The sequence below is a fragment of the Sinocyclocheilus grahami genome, unplaced genomic scaffold (assembly GCF_001515645.1).
Source record: "Sinocyclocheilus grahami isolate Dianchi unplaced genomic scaffold, SAMN03320097.WGS_v1.1 scaffold91.1, whole genome shotgun sequence".
NCBI lineage: Eukaryota > Metazoa > Chordata > Actinopteri > Cypriniformes > Cyprinidae > Sinocyclocheilus > Sinocyclocheilus grahami.
Window position 1 is genome coordinate 2,660,404 of NW_015505270.1, and position 20,631 is coordinate 2,681,034.

The window sequence follows — 20,631 nt, forward strand, 5'->3', positions numbered from 1 at the left end:
CTCTCCCAGGATCAGTAAACAGTCCTCCATAAAATGTGCCGACGATCCACAGCACTACGTTGAAGTATTTCCTCAGCGACCAGCACGGATCAGCTCTAGGCATGACGAAGCAGATATCGTCCTCTTTTGGAAGACCAAACAAAGTAGTTTCGCTTTCACAACGAAGCACACAGCGTCTTCACGACATGGCGGCAACAATACTACAGCGAGAATAAAAGTTACGCCTTCTTTCTTTGCGTGAACATTTGGGCGGCATTATGTAAATCTTCCCACATAGTGAGGTAGATATGTGGGGGCGTGTTAGAACGAGCCGTTTTAGGTAGGCGTGGCTGACTCTTAACTTTTATAAAGAATATCTCTTTGGATTTGAGACTTTAGTCTTTGCAACTTTACAGATCTTCTTTATGCACCAAGAGCTTGTAACACTCCAAAGAGAAAGGAAAAAATGAAATCGCATCATATGACCCCTTTAAAACCTGTATGCTTTTTTTCTTTGGAATATAAAAGGAGAAATTTATAAAAATGTATCCATACAGAAAGTGTTCATAATGTCTCAGAGGTCGCTAATACCAATTAAACTGATTATTTTAAAATCAATAGTATGAACAAAAACTTTTCACTTGATGTAAAATAGTGCTGAATGCCATTAGAAATGTATAATAATGACTTTACCATGAGAGAATTTTGTAATTATAATAATAATGAAAAAATATATAATACATAAAAACAGCTTAATCACTAATGGTTACTTTATTATTATGAAATAATAATATTAAATAATGTACAAGAAAGGGAGAGAGGAAAAAGGGATAGAAGTAAAATCAACTTAATTTCTTATGTAATTTTCAAAAAGCACTGCATATATTATATATCCACATCCCCACATGTTTCAGATGTATATATTGTACGTTTCTTTTGCACATAACTATTTCATAACATTTATTTAGTAAGAACAGAGAAATGTTTGGAAAAATATAAAACAAAAAACAGGCTATTCCTTTGCACTCGTTGCGCTTTTTATGCAGTATGTGCACGGTATGTCTTCTGAAACAAGTAATCGGATGATCAAAGATGGTTGGTATTAACTTGATATTAAGAACGTGTTGCAACAAACTCCATGTGGAGTCCGTTACCCATTACATTTACGTTGGGAAAGCTATTCAAAGCACATAGCTTGTTCGTTAGTCAACAACAAAATAATAACACTAGAGAGGTGCTTTTTTGCTTAAAGCTGCCGTCCGTAACTTTTTTTTGGTTAAAAATGATCCGAAATCAATATTTGAGAAAGTACATGACCAGCCAATGTTCAAAACTATCGCCTTACTTTAGTCCGATTCACAATGGTAAGCTTATAATAATTTGAGTGGTACGGATAGGTTTTCGCGGGAAATTCGAGCATGGCACTGCGTCATTACGTCACGTCTGTATATAACATAAAGAAGTTGTCCCGGGCTAGTAGGCTATCGCATGTGTGGATCCTGCAGGTGGCGCATCGTTTATAGCCTTTTCTCACAGCAGCTAGAATAATTCATTTTATCATTTGGATGGCGTATTGTACTCCAGAAAGGATTATGTGTTTATGAAATGCATGTGAATGAAATGAAATTATATTCCAGGTTTAAATGTGCATCTGATTACAGATAGCCTGGGATTACACAAGATCTGTATTTTAAAGACAACCAGTTCGAAGGGCGCATAATTTGCTTTTTGGGTTAAAAGAATTTCTTAATATGAAATTCGAATGGTATGAAAATTAGGGATTAGACTATACAGAAACTGAAATCACACGCTAATACACACTATACTCATAGTCACGCAATGCTGATGTTAACATTAATAATTTGAGAACAAAGTATAACAATAATAATAATTTGCACAGTTTGATGTGATATAAGCTAACCGATCACTACACTTAATCACCATTGGTAGCACGATTTATTGTAATCCTTTTTTCCTCAGTTGGTCAGAACAAACGTGGCAGACTTGTTACTTACTTGTTTAGATGACAGCATACGGGGAAAATTCTTATTTGGGTCATATATTCCAATATGTAGGCTAGAATCTGTGATTGCGAAGTACAGTAAATATCCACACCGGTGCGGTGACTGACTGCCACACGTTCACCTCAAAACATTAGATTCATCCGCGCTGTAGCACAACCCCACGCATGGAATATAATTCGGCACACAGCTGCAATTGCAGGTTTTCAAACAGAGATGGCAACAAAGAGGCAAAACTTGCGGACTGCAGCTTTAATGCACTATTTCAGTTGTTTTTCAAAGCGCTTCAGTTGTCCTTGAGTGCGAGACTGAGAGCCAGGCGTTTTAGAGATGGCAACAAAGAGGCAAAACTTACGGACTGCAGCTTTAATGCACTATTTCAGTTGTTTTTCAAAGCGCTTCAGTTGTCCTTGAGTGCGAGACTGAGAGCCAGGCGTTTGCCTTTGTGTAAGAGGTGCTGTTGCTGTCTCAGCGAGCAGAGACCTCTGACATTTGCAGAGTAAGTCTGTGCATTTAAAGGCTGGACTGCAAAATGTAAGCTTGTTTGTAATTAGCTCAGACTGTCCTTTTAAGGCACAGACAGACCTTGGAGCTAATAGGACATGTCTAAGTTAAATAGGGTTGGGTACCGAAACCCGGTACCAATATGGCACCGGTACCTATGTAACCGGTATGTACTAGAACTGAATCAGAACGCAAATTTCGGTGCCATGCCTGAGCAATCGATTGAAATATTTGTCCTCTGGTTCAACGAAACAGATGTAAGAAGCATCATCACTGGCACCGCATGTGAAAAATAATTTCCGAATGCACCTGAACTCAAGTCGGAAAGCTCTAATGATACAATAGGGTTGGGTACCGAAACCCGGTACCAATATGGCACCGGTACCTATGTAACCGGTATGTACTAGAACCGAATCAGGACGCAAATTTCGGTGCCATGCCTGAGCAATCGATTGAAATATTTTTCCTCTGGTTCAACGAAACAGATGTAAGAAGCATCATCACTGGCACCGCACGTGAAAAATAATTTCCGAATGCACCTGAACTCAAGTCGGAAAGCTCTAATGATACAAATTCAACACATCTTTGTAGTAACGAGAGTGTCCATGTTGTTTTCACATTCCGACTTAAAAGCACAAGAAATGAGAGCATCTGAGGAGCGCGTGAATGCAGTAATTACGCTTGCTCTGACTGCAGCAGGTAGCCTTCCGTTAACTAAGCTAAACATGCTAAAAATTCAAATGCCTAAAGCTAAACCTCCCTTGTATTCACATTTCTAAACCTGTTGTCCAACAAAAGAGAACACTATAACCTTTTTACTCCACAACACCAGTCAAATGCTTCCTTTTGTGATCTGATGAGGCTTCTTGTCACAGAATGAAGCAGAAGATATGTTCTATATGCCACTTTAAAAAGAATTCATCGATTAGCAAAAAATTAGGGTGACCCATACATCCTCTTTTTCCCGGACATGTCCTCTTTTTGGACCTACAAAAATGCGTCCGACCAGGATTTTTTAATTGCCCAAAATGTCCGGGATTCGGCTGTTTTCTTAATCCCACTCAAGATTAATATTTTCAAGAAACGGCTGAAAACACATCTCTTTCATCTTCATTTGACCCTCTAACTCTAGCACTCTATTCTAATGCTACTTCTAATTTTATCTGCTTGTTTTTTTTAATTAAAAAACATGACCCTTTAACATTTGCACTCTCTATTCTATTTCTATTCTAATGGCCAAGCCATCATTTTTTGGGGGAATTAATTAATTAATTAAATTTTATTTTTTAATAAGTATCGGTTTAGGCACCGGAACCGTTTTAAAAGTATCGATTTGGCACCGGTATCGAAAAAAAAAAAAAAACGATACCCGACCCTAAAGTTAAATATGAATCGTATATAAGCACTAGACATTTCACAACTACTCCAGTATTCTGTTTGTTACAACTACTGCATTTTGGGTAACAGCATTCAGTGCACCTCCTTACATAAGTTATTCTACTTTTTATGGCTTTCAGTTAATGTAGCTTATCTAAAATTTTGATTTAGCTTAAATTTGCTTAATAATAATAAAAAAAATATATATTGAAAGTGAAGCATTGAAAGTGCCCTCGCACCTGGAGCCACCTCCACCCTGTGGCCTCAGGAAAACAAAGTGATGTTTTTAAAGTGATAAATATAGGAGGAATATGTCAAAGTCATTTATATGTGCCAAACTTCCTGCTGCCAGCTGGTGGCGTTATGATTATAACTGAATATTGGCATGTAGATGTCTTCAGACCAGGACTTTTATCAAACATGTGAAGTTTGGTGCAGATTGAACAGGGTACGTTTGAGTTAGTGTAAAACATGACATTTCCTGTTGCCAACAGGTGGCGCTATAAATTATAACTGAATACCGGCGTGTAGATGTTTTCAGGCCAGGACTCTTACCAAACATGTGAAGTTTGGGGCAGATCAGACTTTGCATGTTTAAGCTAGTGTAAAACAAGTCATTTTCGGTTGCCAACATGTGGCACTATGATTATAACTTAATATTGGCCTTTAGATGTGTAGGGGACACACCCTTTAACAAAAACTCAAGATCGTCAAAATTTAGCATCGCTCGAGTTCTGAAAATGGCAAAAACTGCACAAAAATCGTAGAGACTTTCTGTTGCGTTTAGAACTTCGCACAAGGATTTCGCTTAGAATTTGGAAATTTTAGAGGTGGTGCTATCACGACATTTTGCCATGCCCAATTTTGAGACCCATATCAGATGTACATTTTTGCCTGTTGATGCGTGTGCAAAGTTTTGTGAGTTTGCAAGCATGTTTAGGCCCTCAAAAATGCGATTCACTTTGGAGAAGAAAAAAAAGAAGAAACTTTTTTTAGAGCAATTGCAATAGGGTCCATGCACTGTTGGTGCTTGGGCACTAATAAATAATCTCAAAAGTGCATGCATGATGCACAAGAGCAAATCTCATTGGTTTTTGCACATAATGCCCGTACGTTTGAGATTCTGTTTACTAGGGCTGGGTAAAAAATATAGATTTTTCGATTTTAATCGATTCTCATTTTTATGAAACTATATTGATTCATAAATCCCAAGAATCGATTAGTCTAGACTGTCAGATAATGAACGCGCCTCCCATCCAATAAATTGCAATAAGTTTTAGGATTTGTTAATTTTGATATGAAACAAAGTTTTAGATTTCAAATTCTGTCCATTTTATTACACTATTCAAATATTAAATGCCGTTTTGGCACTGTTTAATGTGGAGTGACAGATCGCTGTAGCACCTCGGTTAGAAGCGGCAGCATGAACTGATCATCTCCTCCGCTTCAATAACCTAGAGCAGTGGTTCCCAACCCTGGTCCTGGAGGCACCCCAACACTGCACATTTTGGATGTCTCCTTTCTCTGACACACCAGTTTCAGGTCTTGGAGTCTCTACTAATGAGCTGATGACCTGAATCAGGTATGTTTGATTAAGGAGGCATGCAAAACGTGCAGTGTTGGGGTGCCTCCAGGACCAGGGTTGGGAACCACTGGCCTAGAAAGTAGAAAATGGACCATTGACACACCTAATTGAGATTGTAGATAGAGTGTCAGTGGTCCATTTGAGAGATAGGTGGCGGTAATGCACTTATAAGTCTGCGATCCGCAGTAAAGCAAGAAGAAGAAGACGCTCTCACTTCGACTGTCGAGGACGTGCTCAGGACAGTTCAGACAGTTCATACATTGCGGTGAATCAGAGGTAAAAAACAATATAAATACTGTTCAGTTTCTTGCACAGACCGATCGTTTCGACGAGCCGCAGGGGTTAATTTGGTTTTGTTTGTGTATGTTTTTTTTTTTTACTCTCAAAGCCGTGATTCCCATTCACTTCCATTATAAGACTGACAGACTGCAACGGTTTGAGTTAAAATTCTTCGTTTGTGTTCTACTGAAGAAACAAAGTCACCTACATCTTGGATCATTTTTGGGTGAACTATCCCTTTAAGCTGGGTCCTTACCTGTTGGATGTATTCGTATTCAGTCCTATTCACGAACGAATCATTCAGACCTGTTTTGTGAACCTCTTCAACTGATTTGTTCATGAATCTAACATTGCTAATTGTACATACACTACCGGTCAAAAATATTAAGCAGCACAACTGTTTTCAGCATTGATGATAATAAATATGTTTCTTGTGCTGCAAATCAGCAAATTACCATATTTCTGAATGATCACGTGACACTGAAAATTGGCGTAATGGCTGGTGAAAATGTAGCTTTGCTATCACAATGATATAATAGATTTTTAAAATATATTAAAATAGAAAACTGTTATTGTAAATTGTAATAATATTTAATTGTCTTGGTGAGCATAAGAGACCTCTTTAAAAAACATTCAAAAATCTTAACGACCCCAAACTTAGGAACGATAGTTTGCATTATATAATTGTATACAGTAATGAAAATCAACACTAGTTTTTTAAATTAAATTTTGATTTTGTGATATTCAACAACTGTGATTAAACCTTTGTAAAACCAAACTGGGATTTGATTGGCTAACCTCAGACTCCCATCAATTGCCATTTTGAAGTGACGTTTTCGAGCATGGGTATTTAGTGCAAAACAATCATTTCAAAAGCACTAGCATCATGTTTCCTCTGATCTATAGTCTGTTACTCCCAGATCCTATTGAGAGACCTTTCATTTCAGCCACTCAGGAATTCATGAGAACAATTCTTGTTTGCTACACAAAATAATCCGTATCAGCTGCTTTCTGTTTCTCTTTCTCTTGGTTTCATCTGTCCTGTATTTTCACATCATTAAATGTGTTGCTGTTAGTCCTTGGTAGGCTAGCATATCAAAATTAATATTGGTAAATAACACGTAAACAGTGATACTGTACTGTGAATGTAAATCTGCTGGGTAGACGTTCCTCCACATTGCCCTCCTTATAGCAATCATGCTGAGATGAGTTATCACAACAGGTGGATATATATTTTGGCAGGATTGCTCATACAGAGAGCCTGTGTCTCTTCCTCATTTCACTTTGCTAATGCAGAGTCTGATCTCTCTTCCAGACTGAATTGCCCCATAATGTCCATTAACAGCCCAGCCCCAGTTTTGACCAATGTATATGTTGGTTGTTGTAGGAGGACTCAATGCAAATTACTATTATTATTGCCCATATGCCCATTCACACTGACAGCAGTTTTGTTTGATTGGAGCCCACCAGGTCACTGTACCTTTTGCTAGGTTTACGTTCCTACGTTCCTCTTCCTGGAATGCAGAAATCCATTGCCGGTGTCCAGAAAGATTCTATTCCCCCACAGAATCCTATCCTTATTCCACCCCAAAACTATAAATTGCTGCTGGGATGACGTGTTTTTGTTGGCCAAAATCCAGAAACAAGTTAGCAATTTAGCTTCTATAGTCCTGAACTCAATGGGTTTTTTTAAATGGGTTTTTGGGTAAATGCCTGAAATAAGGTCTCTGGTTAACACAAACCCAGGATATTTTTGTGTTTTATTCTACAACATAAAATACATCAGTAATAATCGTAGACTCGGAGACTTTTGAAAACGATGGTGTGGCAGCCCACGTTCGTTCTGCCTATCCTTGTGTAAACAATAACATCATGCACATTGTTGTTATGGTTGTACCTGTTATGAATGGTCATGTGACATACGTTTTCGATTGTGTAGTGTGGATGGAAAACATTTCTGAAATGCAGTGAAAACGCAAGTGTAGACGAGCATCTTTTTCATTTTAAAACGCCATTTAAAACGAAAACGCACTAGTGTAAACATAGCCTTAATGTTGGAACATCGGAGTCATGCGACTGTGGTGTAGTTTGTTTATATACTATGTTTAGCTTTTTTATGTCTGATGATTGCATTTAGGCTGTAAAATTCATAAAAGTTGTGTTCAGTTGTGGAGATATATACAACTTTTAAAATCTGAAAAGAGCTGACCGTGATACGCTACGCAACTTTCTATGAAACCTGTCAACGCAGACTGGCTCTGACTTTCGACAACTAGCGTCAACTTGTCCAGACTGTAAATCAGGGCAAAAATGTGGGCAAAAGTTGTGTAGTGCATTCCAGAGTTGTGTATTTGTGTAGTGTATTTAAGAATCATAAACATTTACTCACAGAGCTTATTTTCTGCAATAATCTAAAAGCCAATGGAAAAATACTGTTGGGTTTTGGTGGAAGGAATTTCCGGTTTGACCTACAAAAATACGTCTTCACTGTAGCACTCTATTCGATTGGCTAAGACAGTGGGTTTTATGGGTGTTCAGTTTGGTGTCTGATTAGTATTAATTGGTGATCATGAAAATATGCTAATTAATGTCTTTTAAGTGTCATCTATTACCAGAGTTATATTATATTATATACATTACATGCATGTGGACTGAATATATATTAATATTCAGTCCACATGCATGAAGTGTAAAACGAGAAGGGCATAACCTTACGAAAAAAGAAAACACGCAAAAATCGCGGTTGCTGCGGTTCTTGCATTCCTCTGCGGTTTGCTCGTCAGTAGCGTGGTATTGCGATATTGCGGTTATCGCAACAGCCCTAGCCAATAGCTTCTTGGGCAGCATGTCGACATATAGCAGCATTGCACTTCGGTTGTCCCAAGTTCGAGTCCCGGCTCGTTGACCTTTCCCGATCCCATCCCCTCTCTCTCTCTCTCTCTCTCTCTCTCTCTATCTCTCTCTCTCTCGCTCTCTCTCCCACTTCGTTTCCTGTCTAGATACTGTCCTATCATAATGAAGGCCAAAAATAAATCTTAAAAAAAGCATGTTTGTATGAATGTGAATATAAAAGTTTCCCATTTGCGACATTGTGGTGGCATTTATATGCATTAAGCTTGTAAATTAAATATTTTTGACCTGAAACGCATCATATGAATCCGGGCATACTACTTAATTAACATACTGTTTATTAGGGAAGTAGGCATTTTCAGATGTAGGGACAGTTTTATTTTTGCTAAAAATGTGCGATACGAAGAGAAAGCTTTTGTATTTAAATTACAGCGGTTTGTAATCTAATTTAAGTAAGTAAGTAATCTCATATCATGAACAAGATTTATCAGTGCTTGATTCGAACTCTATCTCACAGATGTCAGCACATGAGCTTTATTGACTTTACTCCATTTCGTACTGTTCGTTCCAATGAGTCTGTTCATTTGCATGAAGTTAAATTTAAAAGTTAAAGTCCCACATCCTGTTGTCAGTGGTTACTGTCGCTCATGTCGTCGGAAACTGGGAGCTCTCATTGAAAATGACTACAGGTCACTTGTCGCTGTACATTGCTTTCATTGTGAACTCCCCTTTTGGGCTAGCCAAAAGCATAATACTTCAAATTGTGTGGCTTGTTGAGGAGACTTGGCCAGTAAGTAACTACCTTAGCAACTCCTTAGAAACCACCCAGAACACCCTAGAAACCTCTTAGCAATGTACGGAAAACCAACCAGAACGCCCTAAAAACCAGTCAAAGATTTGCACCACTCACATTTTCTTTGGAAAGTTTAAAAATCTAGTTATGGTTTGTCGGCTATCAGTAAGTAAACAGTAGAATAGTGGCGCGGTGAAGGGAAATGTTTTTCAGTGTGTTTTTTTTCTCACTCTGGTTCTGTGGGCTGTATGCAAACCCTGCCGCGCACAAAGCCAAAGGGTGATAAGACGCTTATTTGACTTGCTTGGTGCACCAGGAGGAAATGATGTCATCAAGCACAAGAGAGACCGGATTGTTTTGCTCAGCGCTGAAGCTTGCCAGCACAAGCCTCACATGCTCCGACATATTTCTGTTGATTTGTTACGCAGAGAGTGTCCAGCGTTTCGGGTCTCGCTGCCTATGGCTGTCTGTCTGTCGAGGGGAAAGGGTTCCGCCGATGTTGTTTTAAAAATAGCCCTATGTTCGATGCTCTTGCACTAATGCCGCCCAACAATCTGACACGATTTAGGGCTCACTTCTCTTCCTCCATGGATCCCAGGCAACCTCCCTAGCTTTTTTGACCATAGCTGGACCTTTTTAGGAAAACCACAGTGTTTCTGCAGATGTGAAAAAGCATTGATGTCTATGAGACAAACCTGTCTGTGGCTGTTCTAATGTCAGCACACAGTTGTTTTTGACAGCTGTTTCCTCTCAGTTTTTCATAGTCTGTGCCAGTTAGCAGCTTGTAAGTGACATTTTGTTTATAGACTTGCTTTACCAGACTGCGCAGGCCGAGTGTCCTGTTTTGTACACTGATGTTTTTGCAGATAGTTTGTGCTATTATAACTCTTGTGCTAACTAACTGCTCTCCTGTTCTGTTTTCTTTCCACAGACAACAGTCAAGTGAGGAGGACAACTCAGCCATACTTAAATGTGCTGCTAAAGCCTCCATATTTAAAACAAGAACTTTGTTTTTTATGCTGTTTTTTATGATATAAAATCAAATTTCCTCCAGAGATTGACGAAAAGATAGGGCGACTGAGACGGGGGAGGTGGCAGAAAAGTTTCCATCAAGGAACTGAAGATCTGCAATGCCTCTGGTATGGGCCCTGTCGTTCAAATTTGGATGCCAGGTTGAGGTATTTTGAAATAGATGTCATGGTATGCTTCTCTTGCTTTCATCTTACAGCCCAGCATTAGCGGAATGGATACTCCCTTTGGGGATGCCTTTCAAAACTGCTCTTTTACTGACCAGGTGCTGACCAGCACAGACCTGTTGGCTAACAGTTCTGACCCAGATTTCATGTATGAACTGGTAAGTTCATACACACAGTGTTACTGTTCCATTTTTATTCATACCTAGAGGATTTTCACACTACAGAACTTACACGCATGGAAAAACAAGATATCGTGGCATTGTGCTAATTTGTTCCTTTGTTTTAGTTAAATCGTAGTTCATTTTCACTAAATTAAAATGAGAGAATGAAATGGTGACCGCACTCTATCTAAAATGCGGGAATGACTATAAAATGTGGCCATGAATTAATAAGTAAAAAAATTTTGTAAATCATGTTCATTGATTTACTAAAATTGTATTTTTATTAAATATTTTTACTCACAATTTCTGCCCGATTAAATATTTTAAGCTTAGCATAACTAGAAAAATGTATATTTATCAAAGTGCCTATAGTGTTTTAAAATGTTATTAATTTGCATGAGTTTTCCAGGTCTAGAAATCACACAAGTCATCTTGGGGCCCACTTGGAAGTTTGCTATAGGCCCCAAGTGCTGTGCATTTGATTAAATTTAATTAAATACATTTTTCAGCACATAATGGTTACACATTTTGTCTTGTATAGAGTGACAAATTGACAGTATTATTTTTGCATAGTGTTCCAGAAGATAGCTAGAAATAGTTGTGGCAACATTTCCACAAATGGACAAGCAGTCATTAAACCAGGCTGCATATTGGACTTGTCCAATAAAAGATACTAACCTCGTAAATATGCAGATAAAAACATTAACACAGTGCTCAAATGAGAAATCCTGAAACCTAACAGCCCTAAATTAATTACAACCCAAGGTAAAGTCTAGACAGTGTAAAACATGGAACAAGATTACCCAGGGTTATGTTAATGACACTGGGTTATTAATTTCAAGTGTGAAAACCCCACCAGTTTCTTTAGTCTGCCGTACAAAGTTGAGTTACATTTTTGAACGTTTGCAGGATCGGGACATGACTTGTCGCCAGAGCCCTAGAGGAAATATTTTCACAGTCGGAGACTGCAAAGACTTGGACAGCATGGATCATCTACCTGAACTGGTAGATAACGACCCTGCTTACAGTTCAAACTTTGAGCAGTGGGACACGTACTGGGAGGACTTGACTAAGTACACTCGCCTCACCAGTTGTGATATCTGGGGCACCAAGGAAGTAGATTTCTTGGGCCTTGATGACTTTTCCAGCCCTTACCAGGATGAGGAGGTGATAGGACAGACACCGACCCTGGCCCAGCTCAACAGCGAGGACTCGCAGCCAGTTTGTGACACTCTTTACCATCCGGACTTGCTGGTGGGTCAAAAGCAGCTTTTGTTTCCACCTCCCACCATGGCCAAGAAGACTAACAAACTCAGCCACTCTGCAACCAGCTCCTCATCGAGTCACAACCCTCTGCCGGACTTTGCCGAGGGATCCCAGAAAGCTACCTGGCCTGTTCCCTCCAGCACTGACATAATGGCCAAGGGCCAGTTTCAGGGCCCTAGCAAAGCCTCGACTGCACCTCTGGACAACATGGATTACGTTCGCAAAGCCAAGGTACGCATCAGCGTACCACGCAAGCCTTTAGTAGAGAGCTCCGCCCAGATTCGTGTTTCTGCCTCTCCTCTTATCCAGGAGCACGAGTCGTCAGCTTCGCAGGTCAGCGAGGACCCAGCCGTCGACGCTTCTAACACGGCCTCTTCCATTAGCTGTGAAAAGAGAGTGGAGACTCCTAAACGAGAGGTACCGACTGGTCCTGGTCCAGAAATAGGGACCCTGAGGACGGTGCCACACAAAGTCCCCTTCTCTGCAGCTGCCGGCAGTGAAACCTTGCTCACCGTGAGTGCCCTTGGATCCGACGCTTCTGCCGCTGACAAAAAGAAGGAGGAAGAGCACAACTATTCGTTATTCTTGACCAGGGCCAGGCTGGCAAGGACGGCAACTGCTAACATGGAAGAAGAGGAGGAGGAAGAAGGTGAAGAAGAGGAAGAAGAGGAGGAGGAGGCAGAGGGATTGGATCTAGACGATGAAGACCATGATGAAGGGTTTGGCAGTGAACATGAGCTCTCAGAGAATGAAGAGGAAGAGGAGGAGGAAGATGAGGACTATGAGGGCGACAAAGACGACTACATTAGTGACGCATTCTCAGAGCCAGGTGCGAAATGACATCTTTTTCTTGATGCTGTTGTAGACAAATGCATAAAAACTAGGGATGCTATGATAATGATACTGGTATCAATACATGCTGTTCTGTACATTCGAAACATAAAGCATCAGACTTTTGGAGGTACAAAATTCAGTGCCACCAAGTGAGTGCACAGTACATTTAGTACAAATAGGCCTATAACTGAGTGAACAGAAAGAGAGAGTATATAGAGTTAATTATCCTAGAATGTCATTGCTCTTAATTAGCATTGGGAAATCCAGTTCATTCTAGGAGTTAGCTACTTGGAAAGTGCATTGTAGGTTGTGTGCAGATAACCAAAGGGAAGTGAAACTAACAGATGATCTTACCCAATACTTTGTTATACATAAAAATGACATAAATTACAGTAAATTGTTGTGATGCCACCCAAAAGCAAATGCATACAGGTTCTTAAATGCGTGAATTTTTTTTTTATTTTCTTGTATTTTATTTATTTATTTGTTTGTTTGTTTGAGTGGTGTTATGGAGCTAAAAATGTACAAATTTTGTAATTGTGTGTGTGTTTGTTTGTGTCTGTGTGTACTTGAAGGTTTAGTCAACCCAAAAATGAAAATTCTGTCATCATTTACTCACACTCAATGGTCCAAACTTGAATGAGTTTCTTTCTTCTGTTGAACATAAAATATATATATTTTGAAGAATGTGGGTAACCAAACAGGTCCTGGTTGTCAGTGACTTCCATTGTATTGGGAAAAAAATTCTATGAAAAGTCAATGGGGACCAGAAACTGTTTGGTTACCTAGAAATTAAAATTGTCATCAATTGTTCACCCTCATGTTGTTCCAAAACCACAAGACTCAATGTGTTTCTTTAAGATATTTTAAAATTTATTTCCCTCCGTTAAAAGTCCAGTCCATTACATTTTTTTTTTTTGTACATTTTAAAGAGACATCGCAAAAGTAATCCATACGAATTGTGTGGTTTAATCCAAATCTTTTAAAGATACAGGATCACTTTATATGATGAACAGATTTAATTTAGCCTTTTATTCACATATAAACATTGATCAACTCTCATACATAGAGCACATCAAATATGGTAAAAAGAATTTTAGCTTAAATGAAGCCTGAAATGGAAAAGAAAAAAGCTTTCCCAGGTTGGTCTAAAGGACACGGAAGTGTTGCAAAAGATTGGTTTGTAAACATTGTAATATTATCCATTGCGGTATGCTTCTATAGTCTCCTGTATTTGCTGTTAAAGTTCATATTTGATGAAAATAATAATCATCAGTCTCACTGGACTGTACTGGTAAATACTGGTATACGTAACAGCAAATACCAAAACAGAAGTATCAGTACTTGTATTTGGTATTGTGTGCATCCCTAGTGAAAACTTGTGTGCGCTGCCCTAATTTGAAACTATGAAGCTACTAATATCTTGAACGAGCCCTTGTGACTTGTTATGGTTGAATTGAGAATTATGATTGTACATTTACAAGATTATAATGGTTTAGTGATTCTGTAAATGCAGGATAGGAAAAGATCATTGTTCGTTTCTTTCTTTGCCTCATTACCATCCTATCTTTCAAACAGGATGTGACACTGATATGGCTGATGATGTCAAAGGCCTGACGGCTGGAATTTCCAGGAAGAGGGGAAAGCGTCGATACTTTTGGGAGTATAGCGAGCAGCTCATCCCATCCAAACAGGTGCGCATGCTGAAACCTTCCGAATGGGACAGAGACACACTTCCCAGCAACATGTTCCAAAAGAATGGCCTGCACCATGGTGAGAAATTCACTGTCCATCATATGAAATCTATGAACAAAGAAGGACCTGTTCAGCTTATGTTTCAGATTATAATTACAACAGATCACAGTATTTAAAGCTTTTATGAAAATTCCCTTTAAGCCTGATATATTTAACGTTAATGTTTGTCTGAATTGTTTAGGAAAATACACACTGAAGAAGTCGCGGCGGACGGATGTGGAAGATCTTACTCCAAACCCTCGGAAGCTGCTTCAGATCGGCAATGAACTCCGGAAACTCAATAAAGTCATTAGTGACCTGACTCCGGTTAGTGAGTTACCCCTAACCGCTCGGCCTCGGTCTCGAAAGGAGAAGAACAAGCTTGCATCCAGGTAAAGCCGTATCCACGTACTCCTTGAACTACTACTTCTTTTATTTCTTAAAGCTCACGTCCCAATGTTTTCCCTTAAACTGAAAATCCTATAAAGCAATACCACTCTAGATAGACTGGGTGAACTACATTGTGTGCTGTTTAAAATGATTAAAAAGCTGAAATACAGCACACCAAAATGACTTTTTTAGTGAAACACTCTTCTTGATTCTTCTCTCTGTGTGTGTGTTTTTTTTTCTTCCCTAGGGCCTGCAGGCTGAAAAAGAAAGCTCAGTATGAAGCCAACAAAGTCAAGTTATGGGGCCTTGGAACTGAATATGGTACATTGTTTAGACATGGAAATTAAATATTAAAGGAAGTGCTTGATATTGTTTATTGTAGAGTGTAGATTGAGTGTAACCACTTTGCTTACCTTTGAAACAAGACTAGTTTTTAGATCAGTTAAGTTTTTGTGCATACTTATAACCGAGCAAATTTGCCAATGAGACAAATATATGATTGTCTTCTTTTTCAGATTGTTTGCTGTTTGTGATCAATGCAATCAAAGAAGAGATAGTCAGCAGAGTTCAGGATATCTCACATGACAAAGGAACAAGCATGACCGAGAAGCTGGATAAACTCATTGAGGATACCTTAGGTAAGAAAATGTGCTACATTGCATTATTATTAACACTTGTAAAACATTGCAAATGCAAATTATGTGTGATCTTGTACAAGCTGTCTTCAAGTTTCTCCTCAAACACACCACTAACAACTCGATACATCTTACAAGCTGAGTTGCAAGAAATCTGCATGCCTTACAAGCATGATCAAGCTGCATCTTCTCCAGCAGCTGCTATCCTTGTGTCTTCAAGAATTTTAAGAGCCTTCACATTGCTTCGCGCCATGCTGTGACCTCTGTTGTATCTAAACTGTTTTCTGAAGAAATTTTTGTTAGCACATCAGAATCAGCACATCACCTCATGACATGACCTCATCCTTCTGTTATATAAGTTCCAAAAACAGCTTTAAAAGAACACAAGATGAATATTTTTTTAATATTTCTTCAACATGTTGGAAGCTCATGATCTCAGCATAGACTGGGAAGTAAACAGCCTGGAACTAACAACAAAACTCTATTAAAACGTATCCTTTAAAGGTGACCTATCATGAAAATCGGACTTTTCCAGGTTTTAAGTGTTATAATCAGGTCCCCGGGGTTTTGGTAAGCCTTTTTCTGCAAGCGTCTGAAAAAACGAGCACATCTGATTTCGCTCCCTTGGTGACGTGGCAAAGGGATCTCACTATAATATTACCGCCCCTTAATCTGCACGTTTCCACTAGTGATGGGAAGTCCGGTTCTTTTCCGCGAACCGGTTCTTTCGGACAGTTCGTTTCAATGAACCGGTTCAAAAAAGTACTCACATGCTGTCTGGTGGCCGCTTTCTGTCCGTTTGCTTCGGTTGTGTGCGCACAGAAAACCATATATCAGAAGTTTAAACTAATATGGTTTAAAACGCATGATTTCAGAGCGATAAACATGATAATCAGAACCAAAACAGATGTTTTTTTTAGCAGGTCCGAGCTCTAATAGCACAGCTCTATTCTGGAAAAGAGGGCGGGGAGCAGCAGCTCATTTGCATTTAAAGAGACAGGCCCGAAAAACAGCATGTTTCTGCTTCCACTCAAAATAGGCATTTTCAAAATGATTTAATAAATGACCTGTGGAGTATTTTGAGCTGAAACTTCACAGATGCATTCTATGGACACCAGAGACTTATATTACATTTTGTAAAAAGGGGCATAATATGTCTCCTTTAAGATCAAGGTTTGGCTACTTTGCTACTCTATTTAGAGTTCCTGGTCTGAAAACGTATGCACATGACTATTGTGGCAACATTTTTGCACTTTAATTGACATTCCCACCTAACAGTTTTATTATATTACTTATATAGTTTCATTAATAACTTCTCTTTTGTTCATACAGTGCAGCCACCAGTGGCCGGCCAGACTTCAGACTTTGTGAATCAGATCCTGGAGAACACTGGGAAAGGAGATCCCACCGGAGGGCTGGTGGGATTGCGTGTGCCCACATCGAAGGTGTAGAGTCACGCCGAAAGACACCTCGGAGCACACACGAAGCCATCCGCGCCATTCTTGTCCCACACTGTAACGGCCCAACACTCTGCATGCCCATTTTCACTTGGAGACACATCCTCACATTTAAAGTGAATACATGCATACGATACTACTTGTCCGTGCATACGTATGTATATATTCACCTCATGTGCACCAGTGGAAATGAAACTAGTAGTTAACCTTTGCACTCAATAGTCTGTTTCCTACCATGTGTGCATGTGGCTGGTATCGATCAACAGGCCGCCATGTTGCAAATATTAAAAGCCAATATACGAGATACCTCCAACAAATGAGAAAAAGAGAGAGGAAAAAAGCTAAACAATGAGCACCAGTTCTTGCTGTAGCCATTTTCCTCTTGCGTCCAGCTAAATCTGTCAAATGCCCATTAAGAGTTTTGGAAAGCAGAGGCGCACTCTGCAGAGAAACTACGAAGGCATTAGATCCTTTGATTTAGCGGTCAAAAAGGTGTAAATGCAGACTTTCTGAGTTTTTGAACACGGCATGTACGATTTCACCCGAGTTAGGCCTACTTTATGCACTTATTAATCTCTCAGCTGAGGGTGAGAGAGTAAGTGTCCAGGGGGGATTCCTGTTCCAAGCATTTTTTTGAGGATCAATTGAGATACACCAACTACAAAAAGGCAAACACGAAAGAACACAAATACCGATGTATAGCGCAAAGTTACTGATGTTCGGTGTATATATGTAGAACAGGGATGTTTCAGGAGAGTAGCAGGTGAGGAAACAGGCCTCAGATGCCCTTTTCCACAGATTTGCGATCGTCTCAGGTTGGAAAGAGAGCGAGAGAGTGTGTTTTTTTTTTTTTTTTATTCTTTTCTTGACTTGAGCAGATGGTCAGTTGAATTCCTTATTGTAAATAGGCTGATTGATCGATTATTATCCACTGGTGAAATCTTTTCCTTTCTACACTTTGGTTGAAGTGCCCTCACGTCAAATCACCTTTGATGTTGTTTTGCAAATTCTCAAAAGGGGCTTTAAAAAAAAGCTGATTCCCAGATTGGGTTTTGTTTATATTTGTACTTTATACAAGTAAGATTCATTGTGCCTTGTAATTGCGGAGTTGAGGAAAAATAAAACTCAATAGAGAGCGCAAATGGACCATTTTGCAGAAAGCAAGGGGAGTCAGTGGGGGGTGGGGAGGTTTGTAATGTATTTCAGCTCTTTAAAGATACTCTGAATGTACATAGGAACATGGAAAATATAGATATATGCCACAGAGTCTGTGCATTGTATTTTAAGATGGCTCTGGCAAATGTACTTTTTTTGGTACTTCATTTAAGAGGGGATGGGGGGTGGGCGGTGTTGTTATATATGAGAAATATTCACATATAAAAAACAAAAAATGATATTTGCACACTATATTTTGATTGTTTTGTTTTTTGTACCAAAGACACATGCAACTGAAAATGGCAACTAGCCAGTCTAAGTAAGGTTTTTGCACAGCTTACCTGACACCGTATTGAATGTAGGAAAAATGGTAGGGTCAGGGATTCTACTGAACTGTGAAATTTGCTTGGGTCCAATTCTCTGCAGAAAGAAGCATTCATTTGCATCCTCATCCAGTTTTGTACTGTTCTTTTTGTTCTCATATATATTTCTTTGACACATTTGTACCGCCATTCGGATTCCCTCCACCGAAGTTTTGTTGCATATTTTAAAGATGAGCTATAAAGTTAATGGAGATGCTTCTATTTTCACATATATTATCACAAAACCAAAAGGTTTACTATTCTTCCTATAGTTGTAGAGGAGTGTGCATATACAAAAAATGATACATGTTTATAGTTTGGATACGCGTTAATCCGTGCACACATTAACCTTCTGAAATGATATGTTACTCGGCATGAAACATTTCTATTTTTGTCTTCTTACTCTGAGTATTGTTGAAAGAAAAATGGAAAAATTTAATTGCGTATATTTTTGTAGAGATCGCCTTTAAACTTTCCTTTCTGCACTACCCACAGATCCTTCTCGGAAAAAAATTCGGGAATGTTTTCGAAAGCACTTATCTTGCTAAGGGAAATCAGATGAAATCCCAAATTCTCATTACTGTAATTCAAAAAATTCGAAATAGCATAAAAATAAAAATTGTACTTTACAATTACGTGCAGTAAATGAGAATTACTTTAATGAGCACTCAAGTGGAAATGTGCTTAATTGTCATGAAAATAATGTCATAACTTAAATTAGGCTTTATTTTCATTATGGAAAATACAAATTCTTCCTGAATTGTGACCTAGACTGTTTTTGTGCGATTTCCCTGCCACCACAATCTCAAGCCGCTGTAAATTTGTTAATTCGGAAAAAATCTCTTCCAGGTGGTATTATTAATAGCTTGCTAAAGGCCTTTTAAAAGTGACTTTATTCTTGATGCTGAAGCTTACGGAGAAGGTTGTTTCTCAAATATCATTTTGATCAAAGAAGGGAAAATATTTTTTCCTTTAAAATCTAAACTAAGATTTTTTGTAAAGCTATTTTTCTTTATTTGCATTTGGTAGCATAGTAAATATTCTATATACTGTCCATTATGTGTAGTAACTTCTTTTTTTTGTACATAGACATGAATTTAGATTTATTCTAAATGTGGAAAATATATACAGTATATTATATATCTATAAATGTATAGTAAGTTCTATATTACATGTAAGAAAGCAAAAGCACTTTGTCTAGACAAAAAGAAAAAAACTAAAACAAAAAAGCGTTCCCCCTCATATTTGCTGCTAAACCGACCTCGTTTGAATGCTGCGGTGTGTACTTGACTTTTGCCATCTTGACCAGGGCAGTGTGACAGAGAGGTCTTGAGTGGAGACAGACATTCGACTCTGACGTCACAATCTTCGTTTGCCTTCAGTAGACATTTCCTATGGAAAAATACAAATTCTGCTTTGGATTTTTCTTCAGGTCGATGTACAGTGTTGACACATTCTCTCTGGCCAGAGATAGGTATTGTTGTCATTGATTTTTTTAAAGTAATTTTTTTACTTACTGGGGGAAATCTGAGTTATTTGAGGAAGTAGCCCAAAAAAAAAAAAAAAAAAAATTATATATAAATATATATCGCTGTACTGTAAGGCAGTTCCATTTGCCATGTGTAATCAATTGGACTTGTTTTTATTTTTATTTTTTGTCTTTAAGAACCCATCCATTCTCAAAAGACAGCAAAGCCATTTGTTATGGCGACAAAGACCGGCCTTTCTTGTGCCATCTACAGCTCAAAGCTACTCGGAGTGGCATTAGCTAAAAATGATAATGATTGTCCTGTAAAATAAGCTTGATGGCAAGTGACAATGAGCATACGGAGATGGAAATGCATGTTGTCCTTCTGTCGACGGCCTGCTGTTTTGAGAGCGTTTGGTAGTTATTGTAGTGTGCACGCTCTCGCATTCAACATGATGTTGTGAGCTGTGCAGTTTAGAGTTTTAACCAGGGGACTCTGTGGCATTCAAACAGTTAAGGAAAAGGTTGCTATTTAAAGCCAGTATTTTATCTTTCTTCTTCTTTTTTTTTTTTTTTTTTTTTTTT

General features: G+C 38.7%; 1 protein-coding gene across 1 annotated transcript in view; it reads left to right on the forward strand.

Annotated features, from left to right (window-relative positions):
- The window catches only part of crebrf (creb3 regulatory factor), a 22,318-nt gene extending 2,046 nt beyond the window's left edge, over positions 1-20,272 (forward strand). The window contains exons 2-9 of the mRNA XM_016274955.1: positions 10,320-10,527; positions 10,617-10,742; positions 11,655-12,840; positions 14,424-14,618; positions 14,782-14,971; positions 15,217-15,290; positions 15,485-15,607; positions 16,937-20,272. Coding sequence (XP_016130441.1) covers positions 10,519-10,527; positions 10,617-10,742; positions 11,655-12,840; positions 14,424-14,618; positions 14,782-14,971; positions 15,217-15,290; positions 15,485-15,607; positions 16,937-17,055 — 2,022 coding nt within the window. The 5' untranslated portion in view covers positions 10,320-10,518 and the 3' untranslated portion in view covers positions 17,056-20,272. The remainder of the gene's footprint in view (positions 1-10,319; positions 10,528-10,616; positions 10,743-11,654; positions 12,841-14,423; positions 14,619-14,781; positions 14,972-15,216; positions 15,291-15,484; positions 15,608-16,936) is intronic.
- Positions 20,273-20,631: the final 359 nt, after the last annotated feature.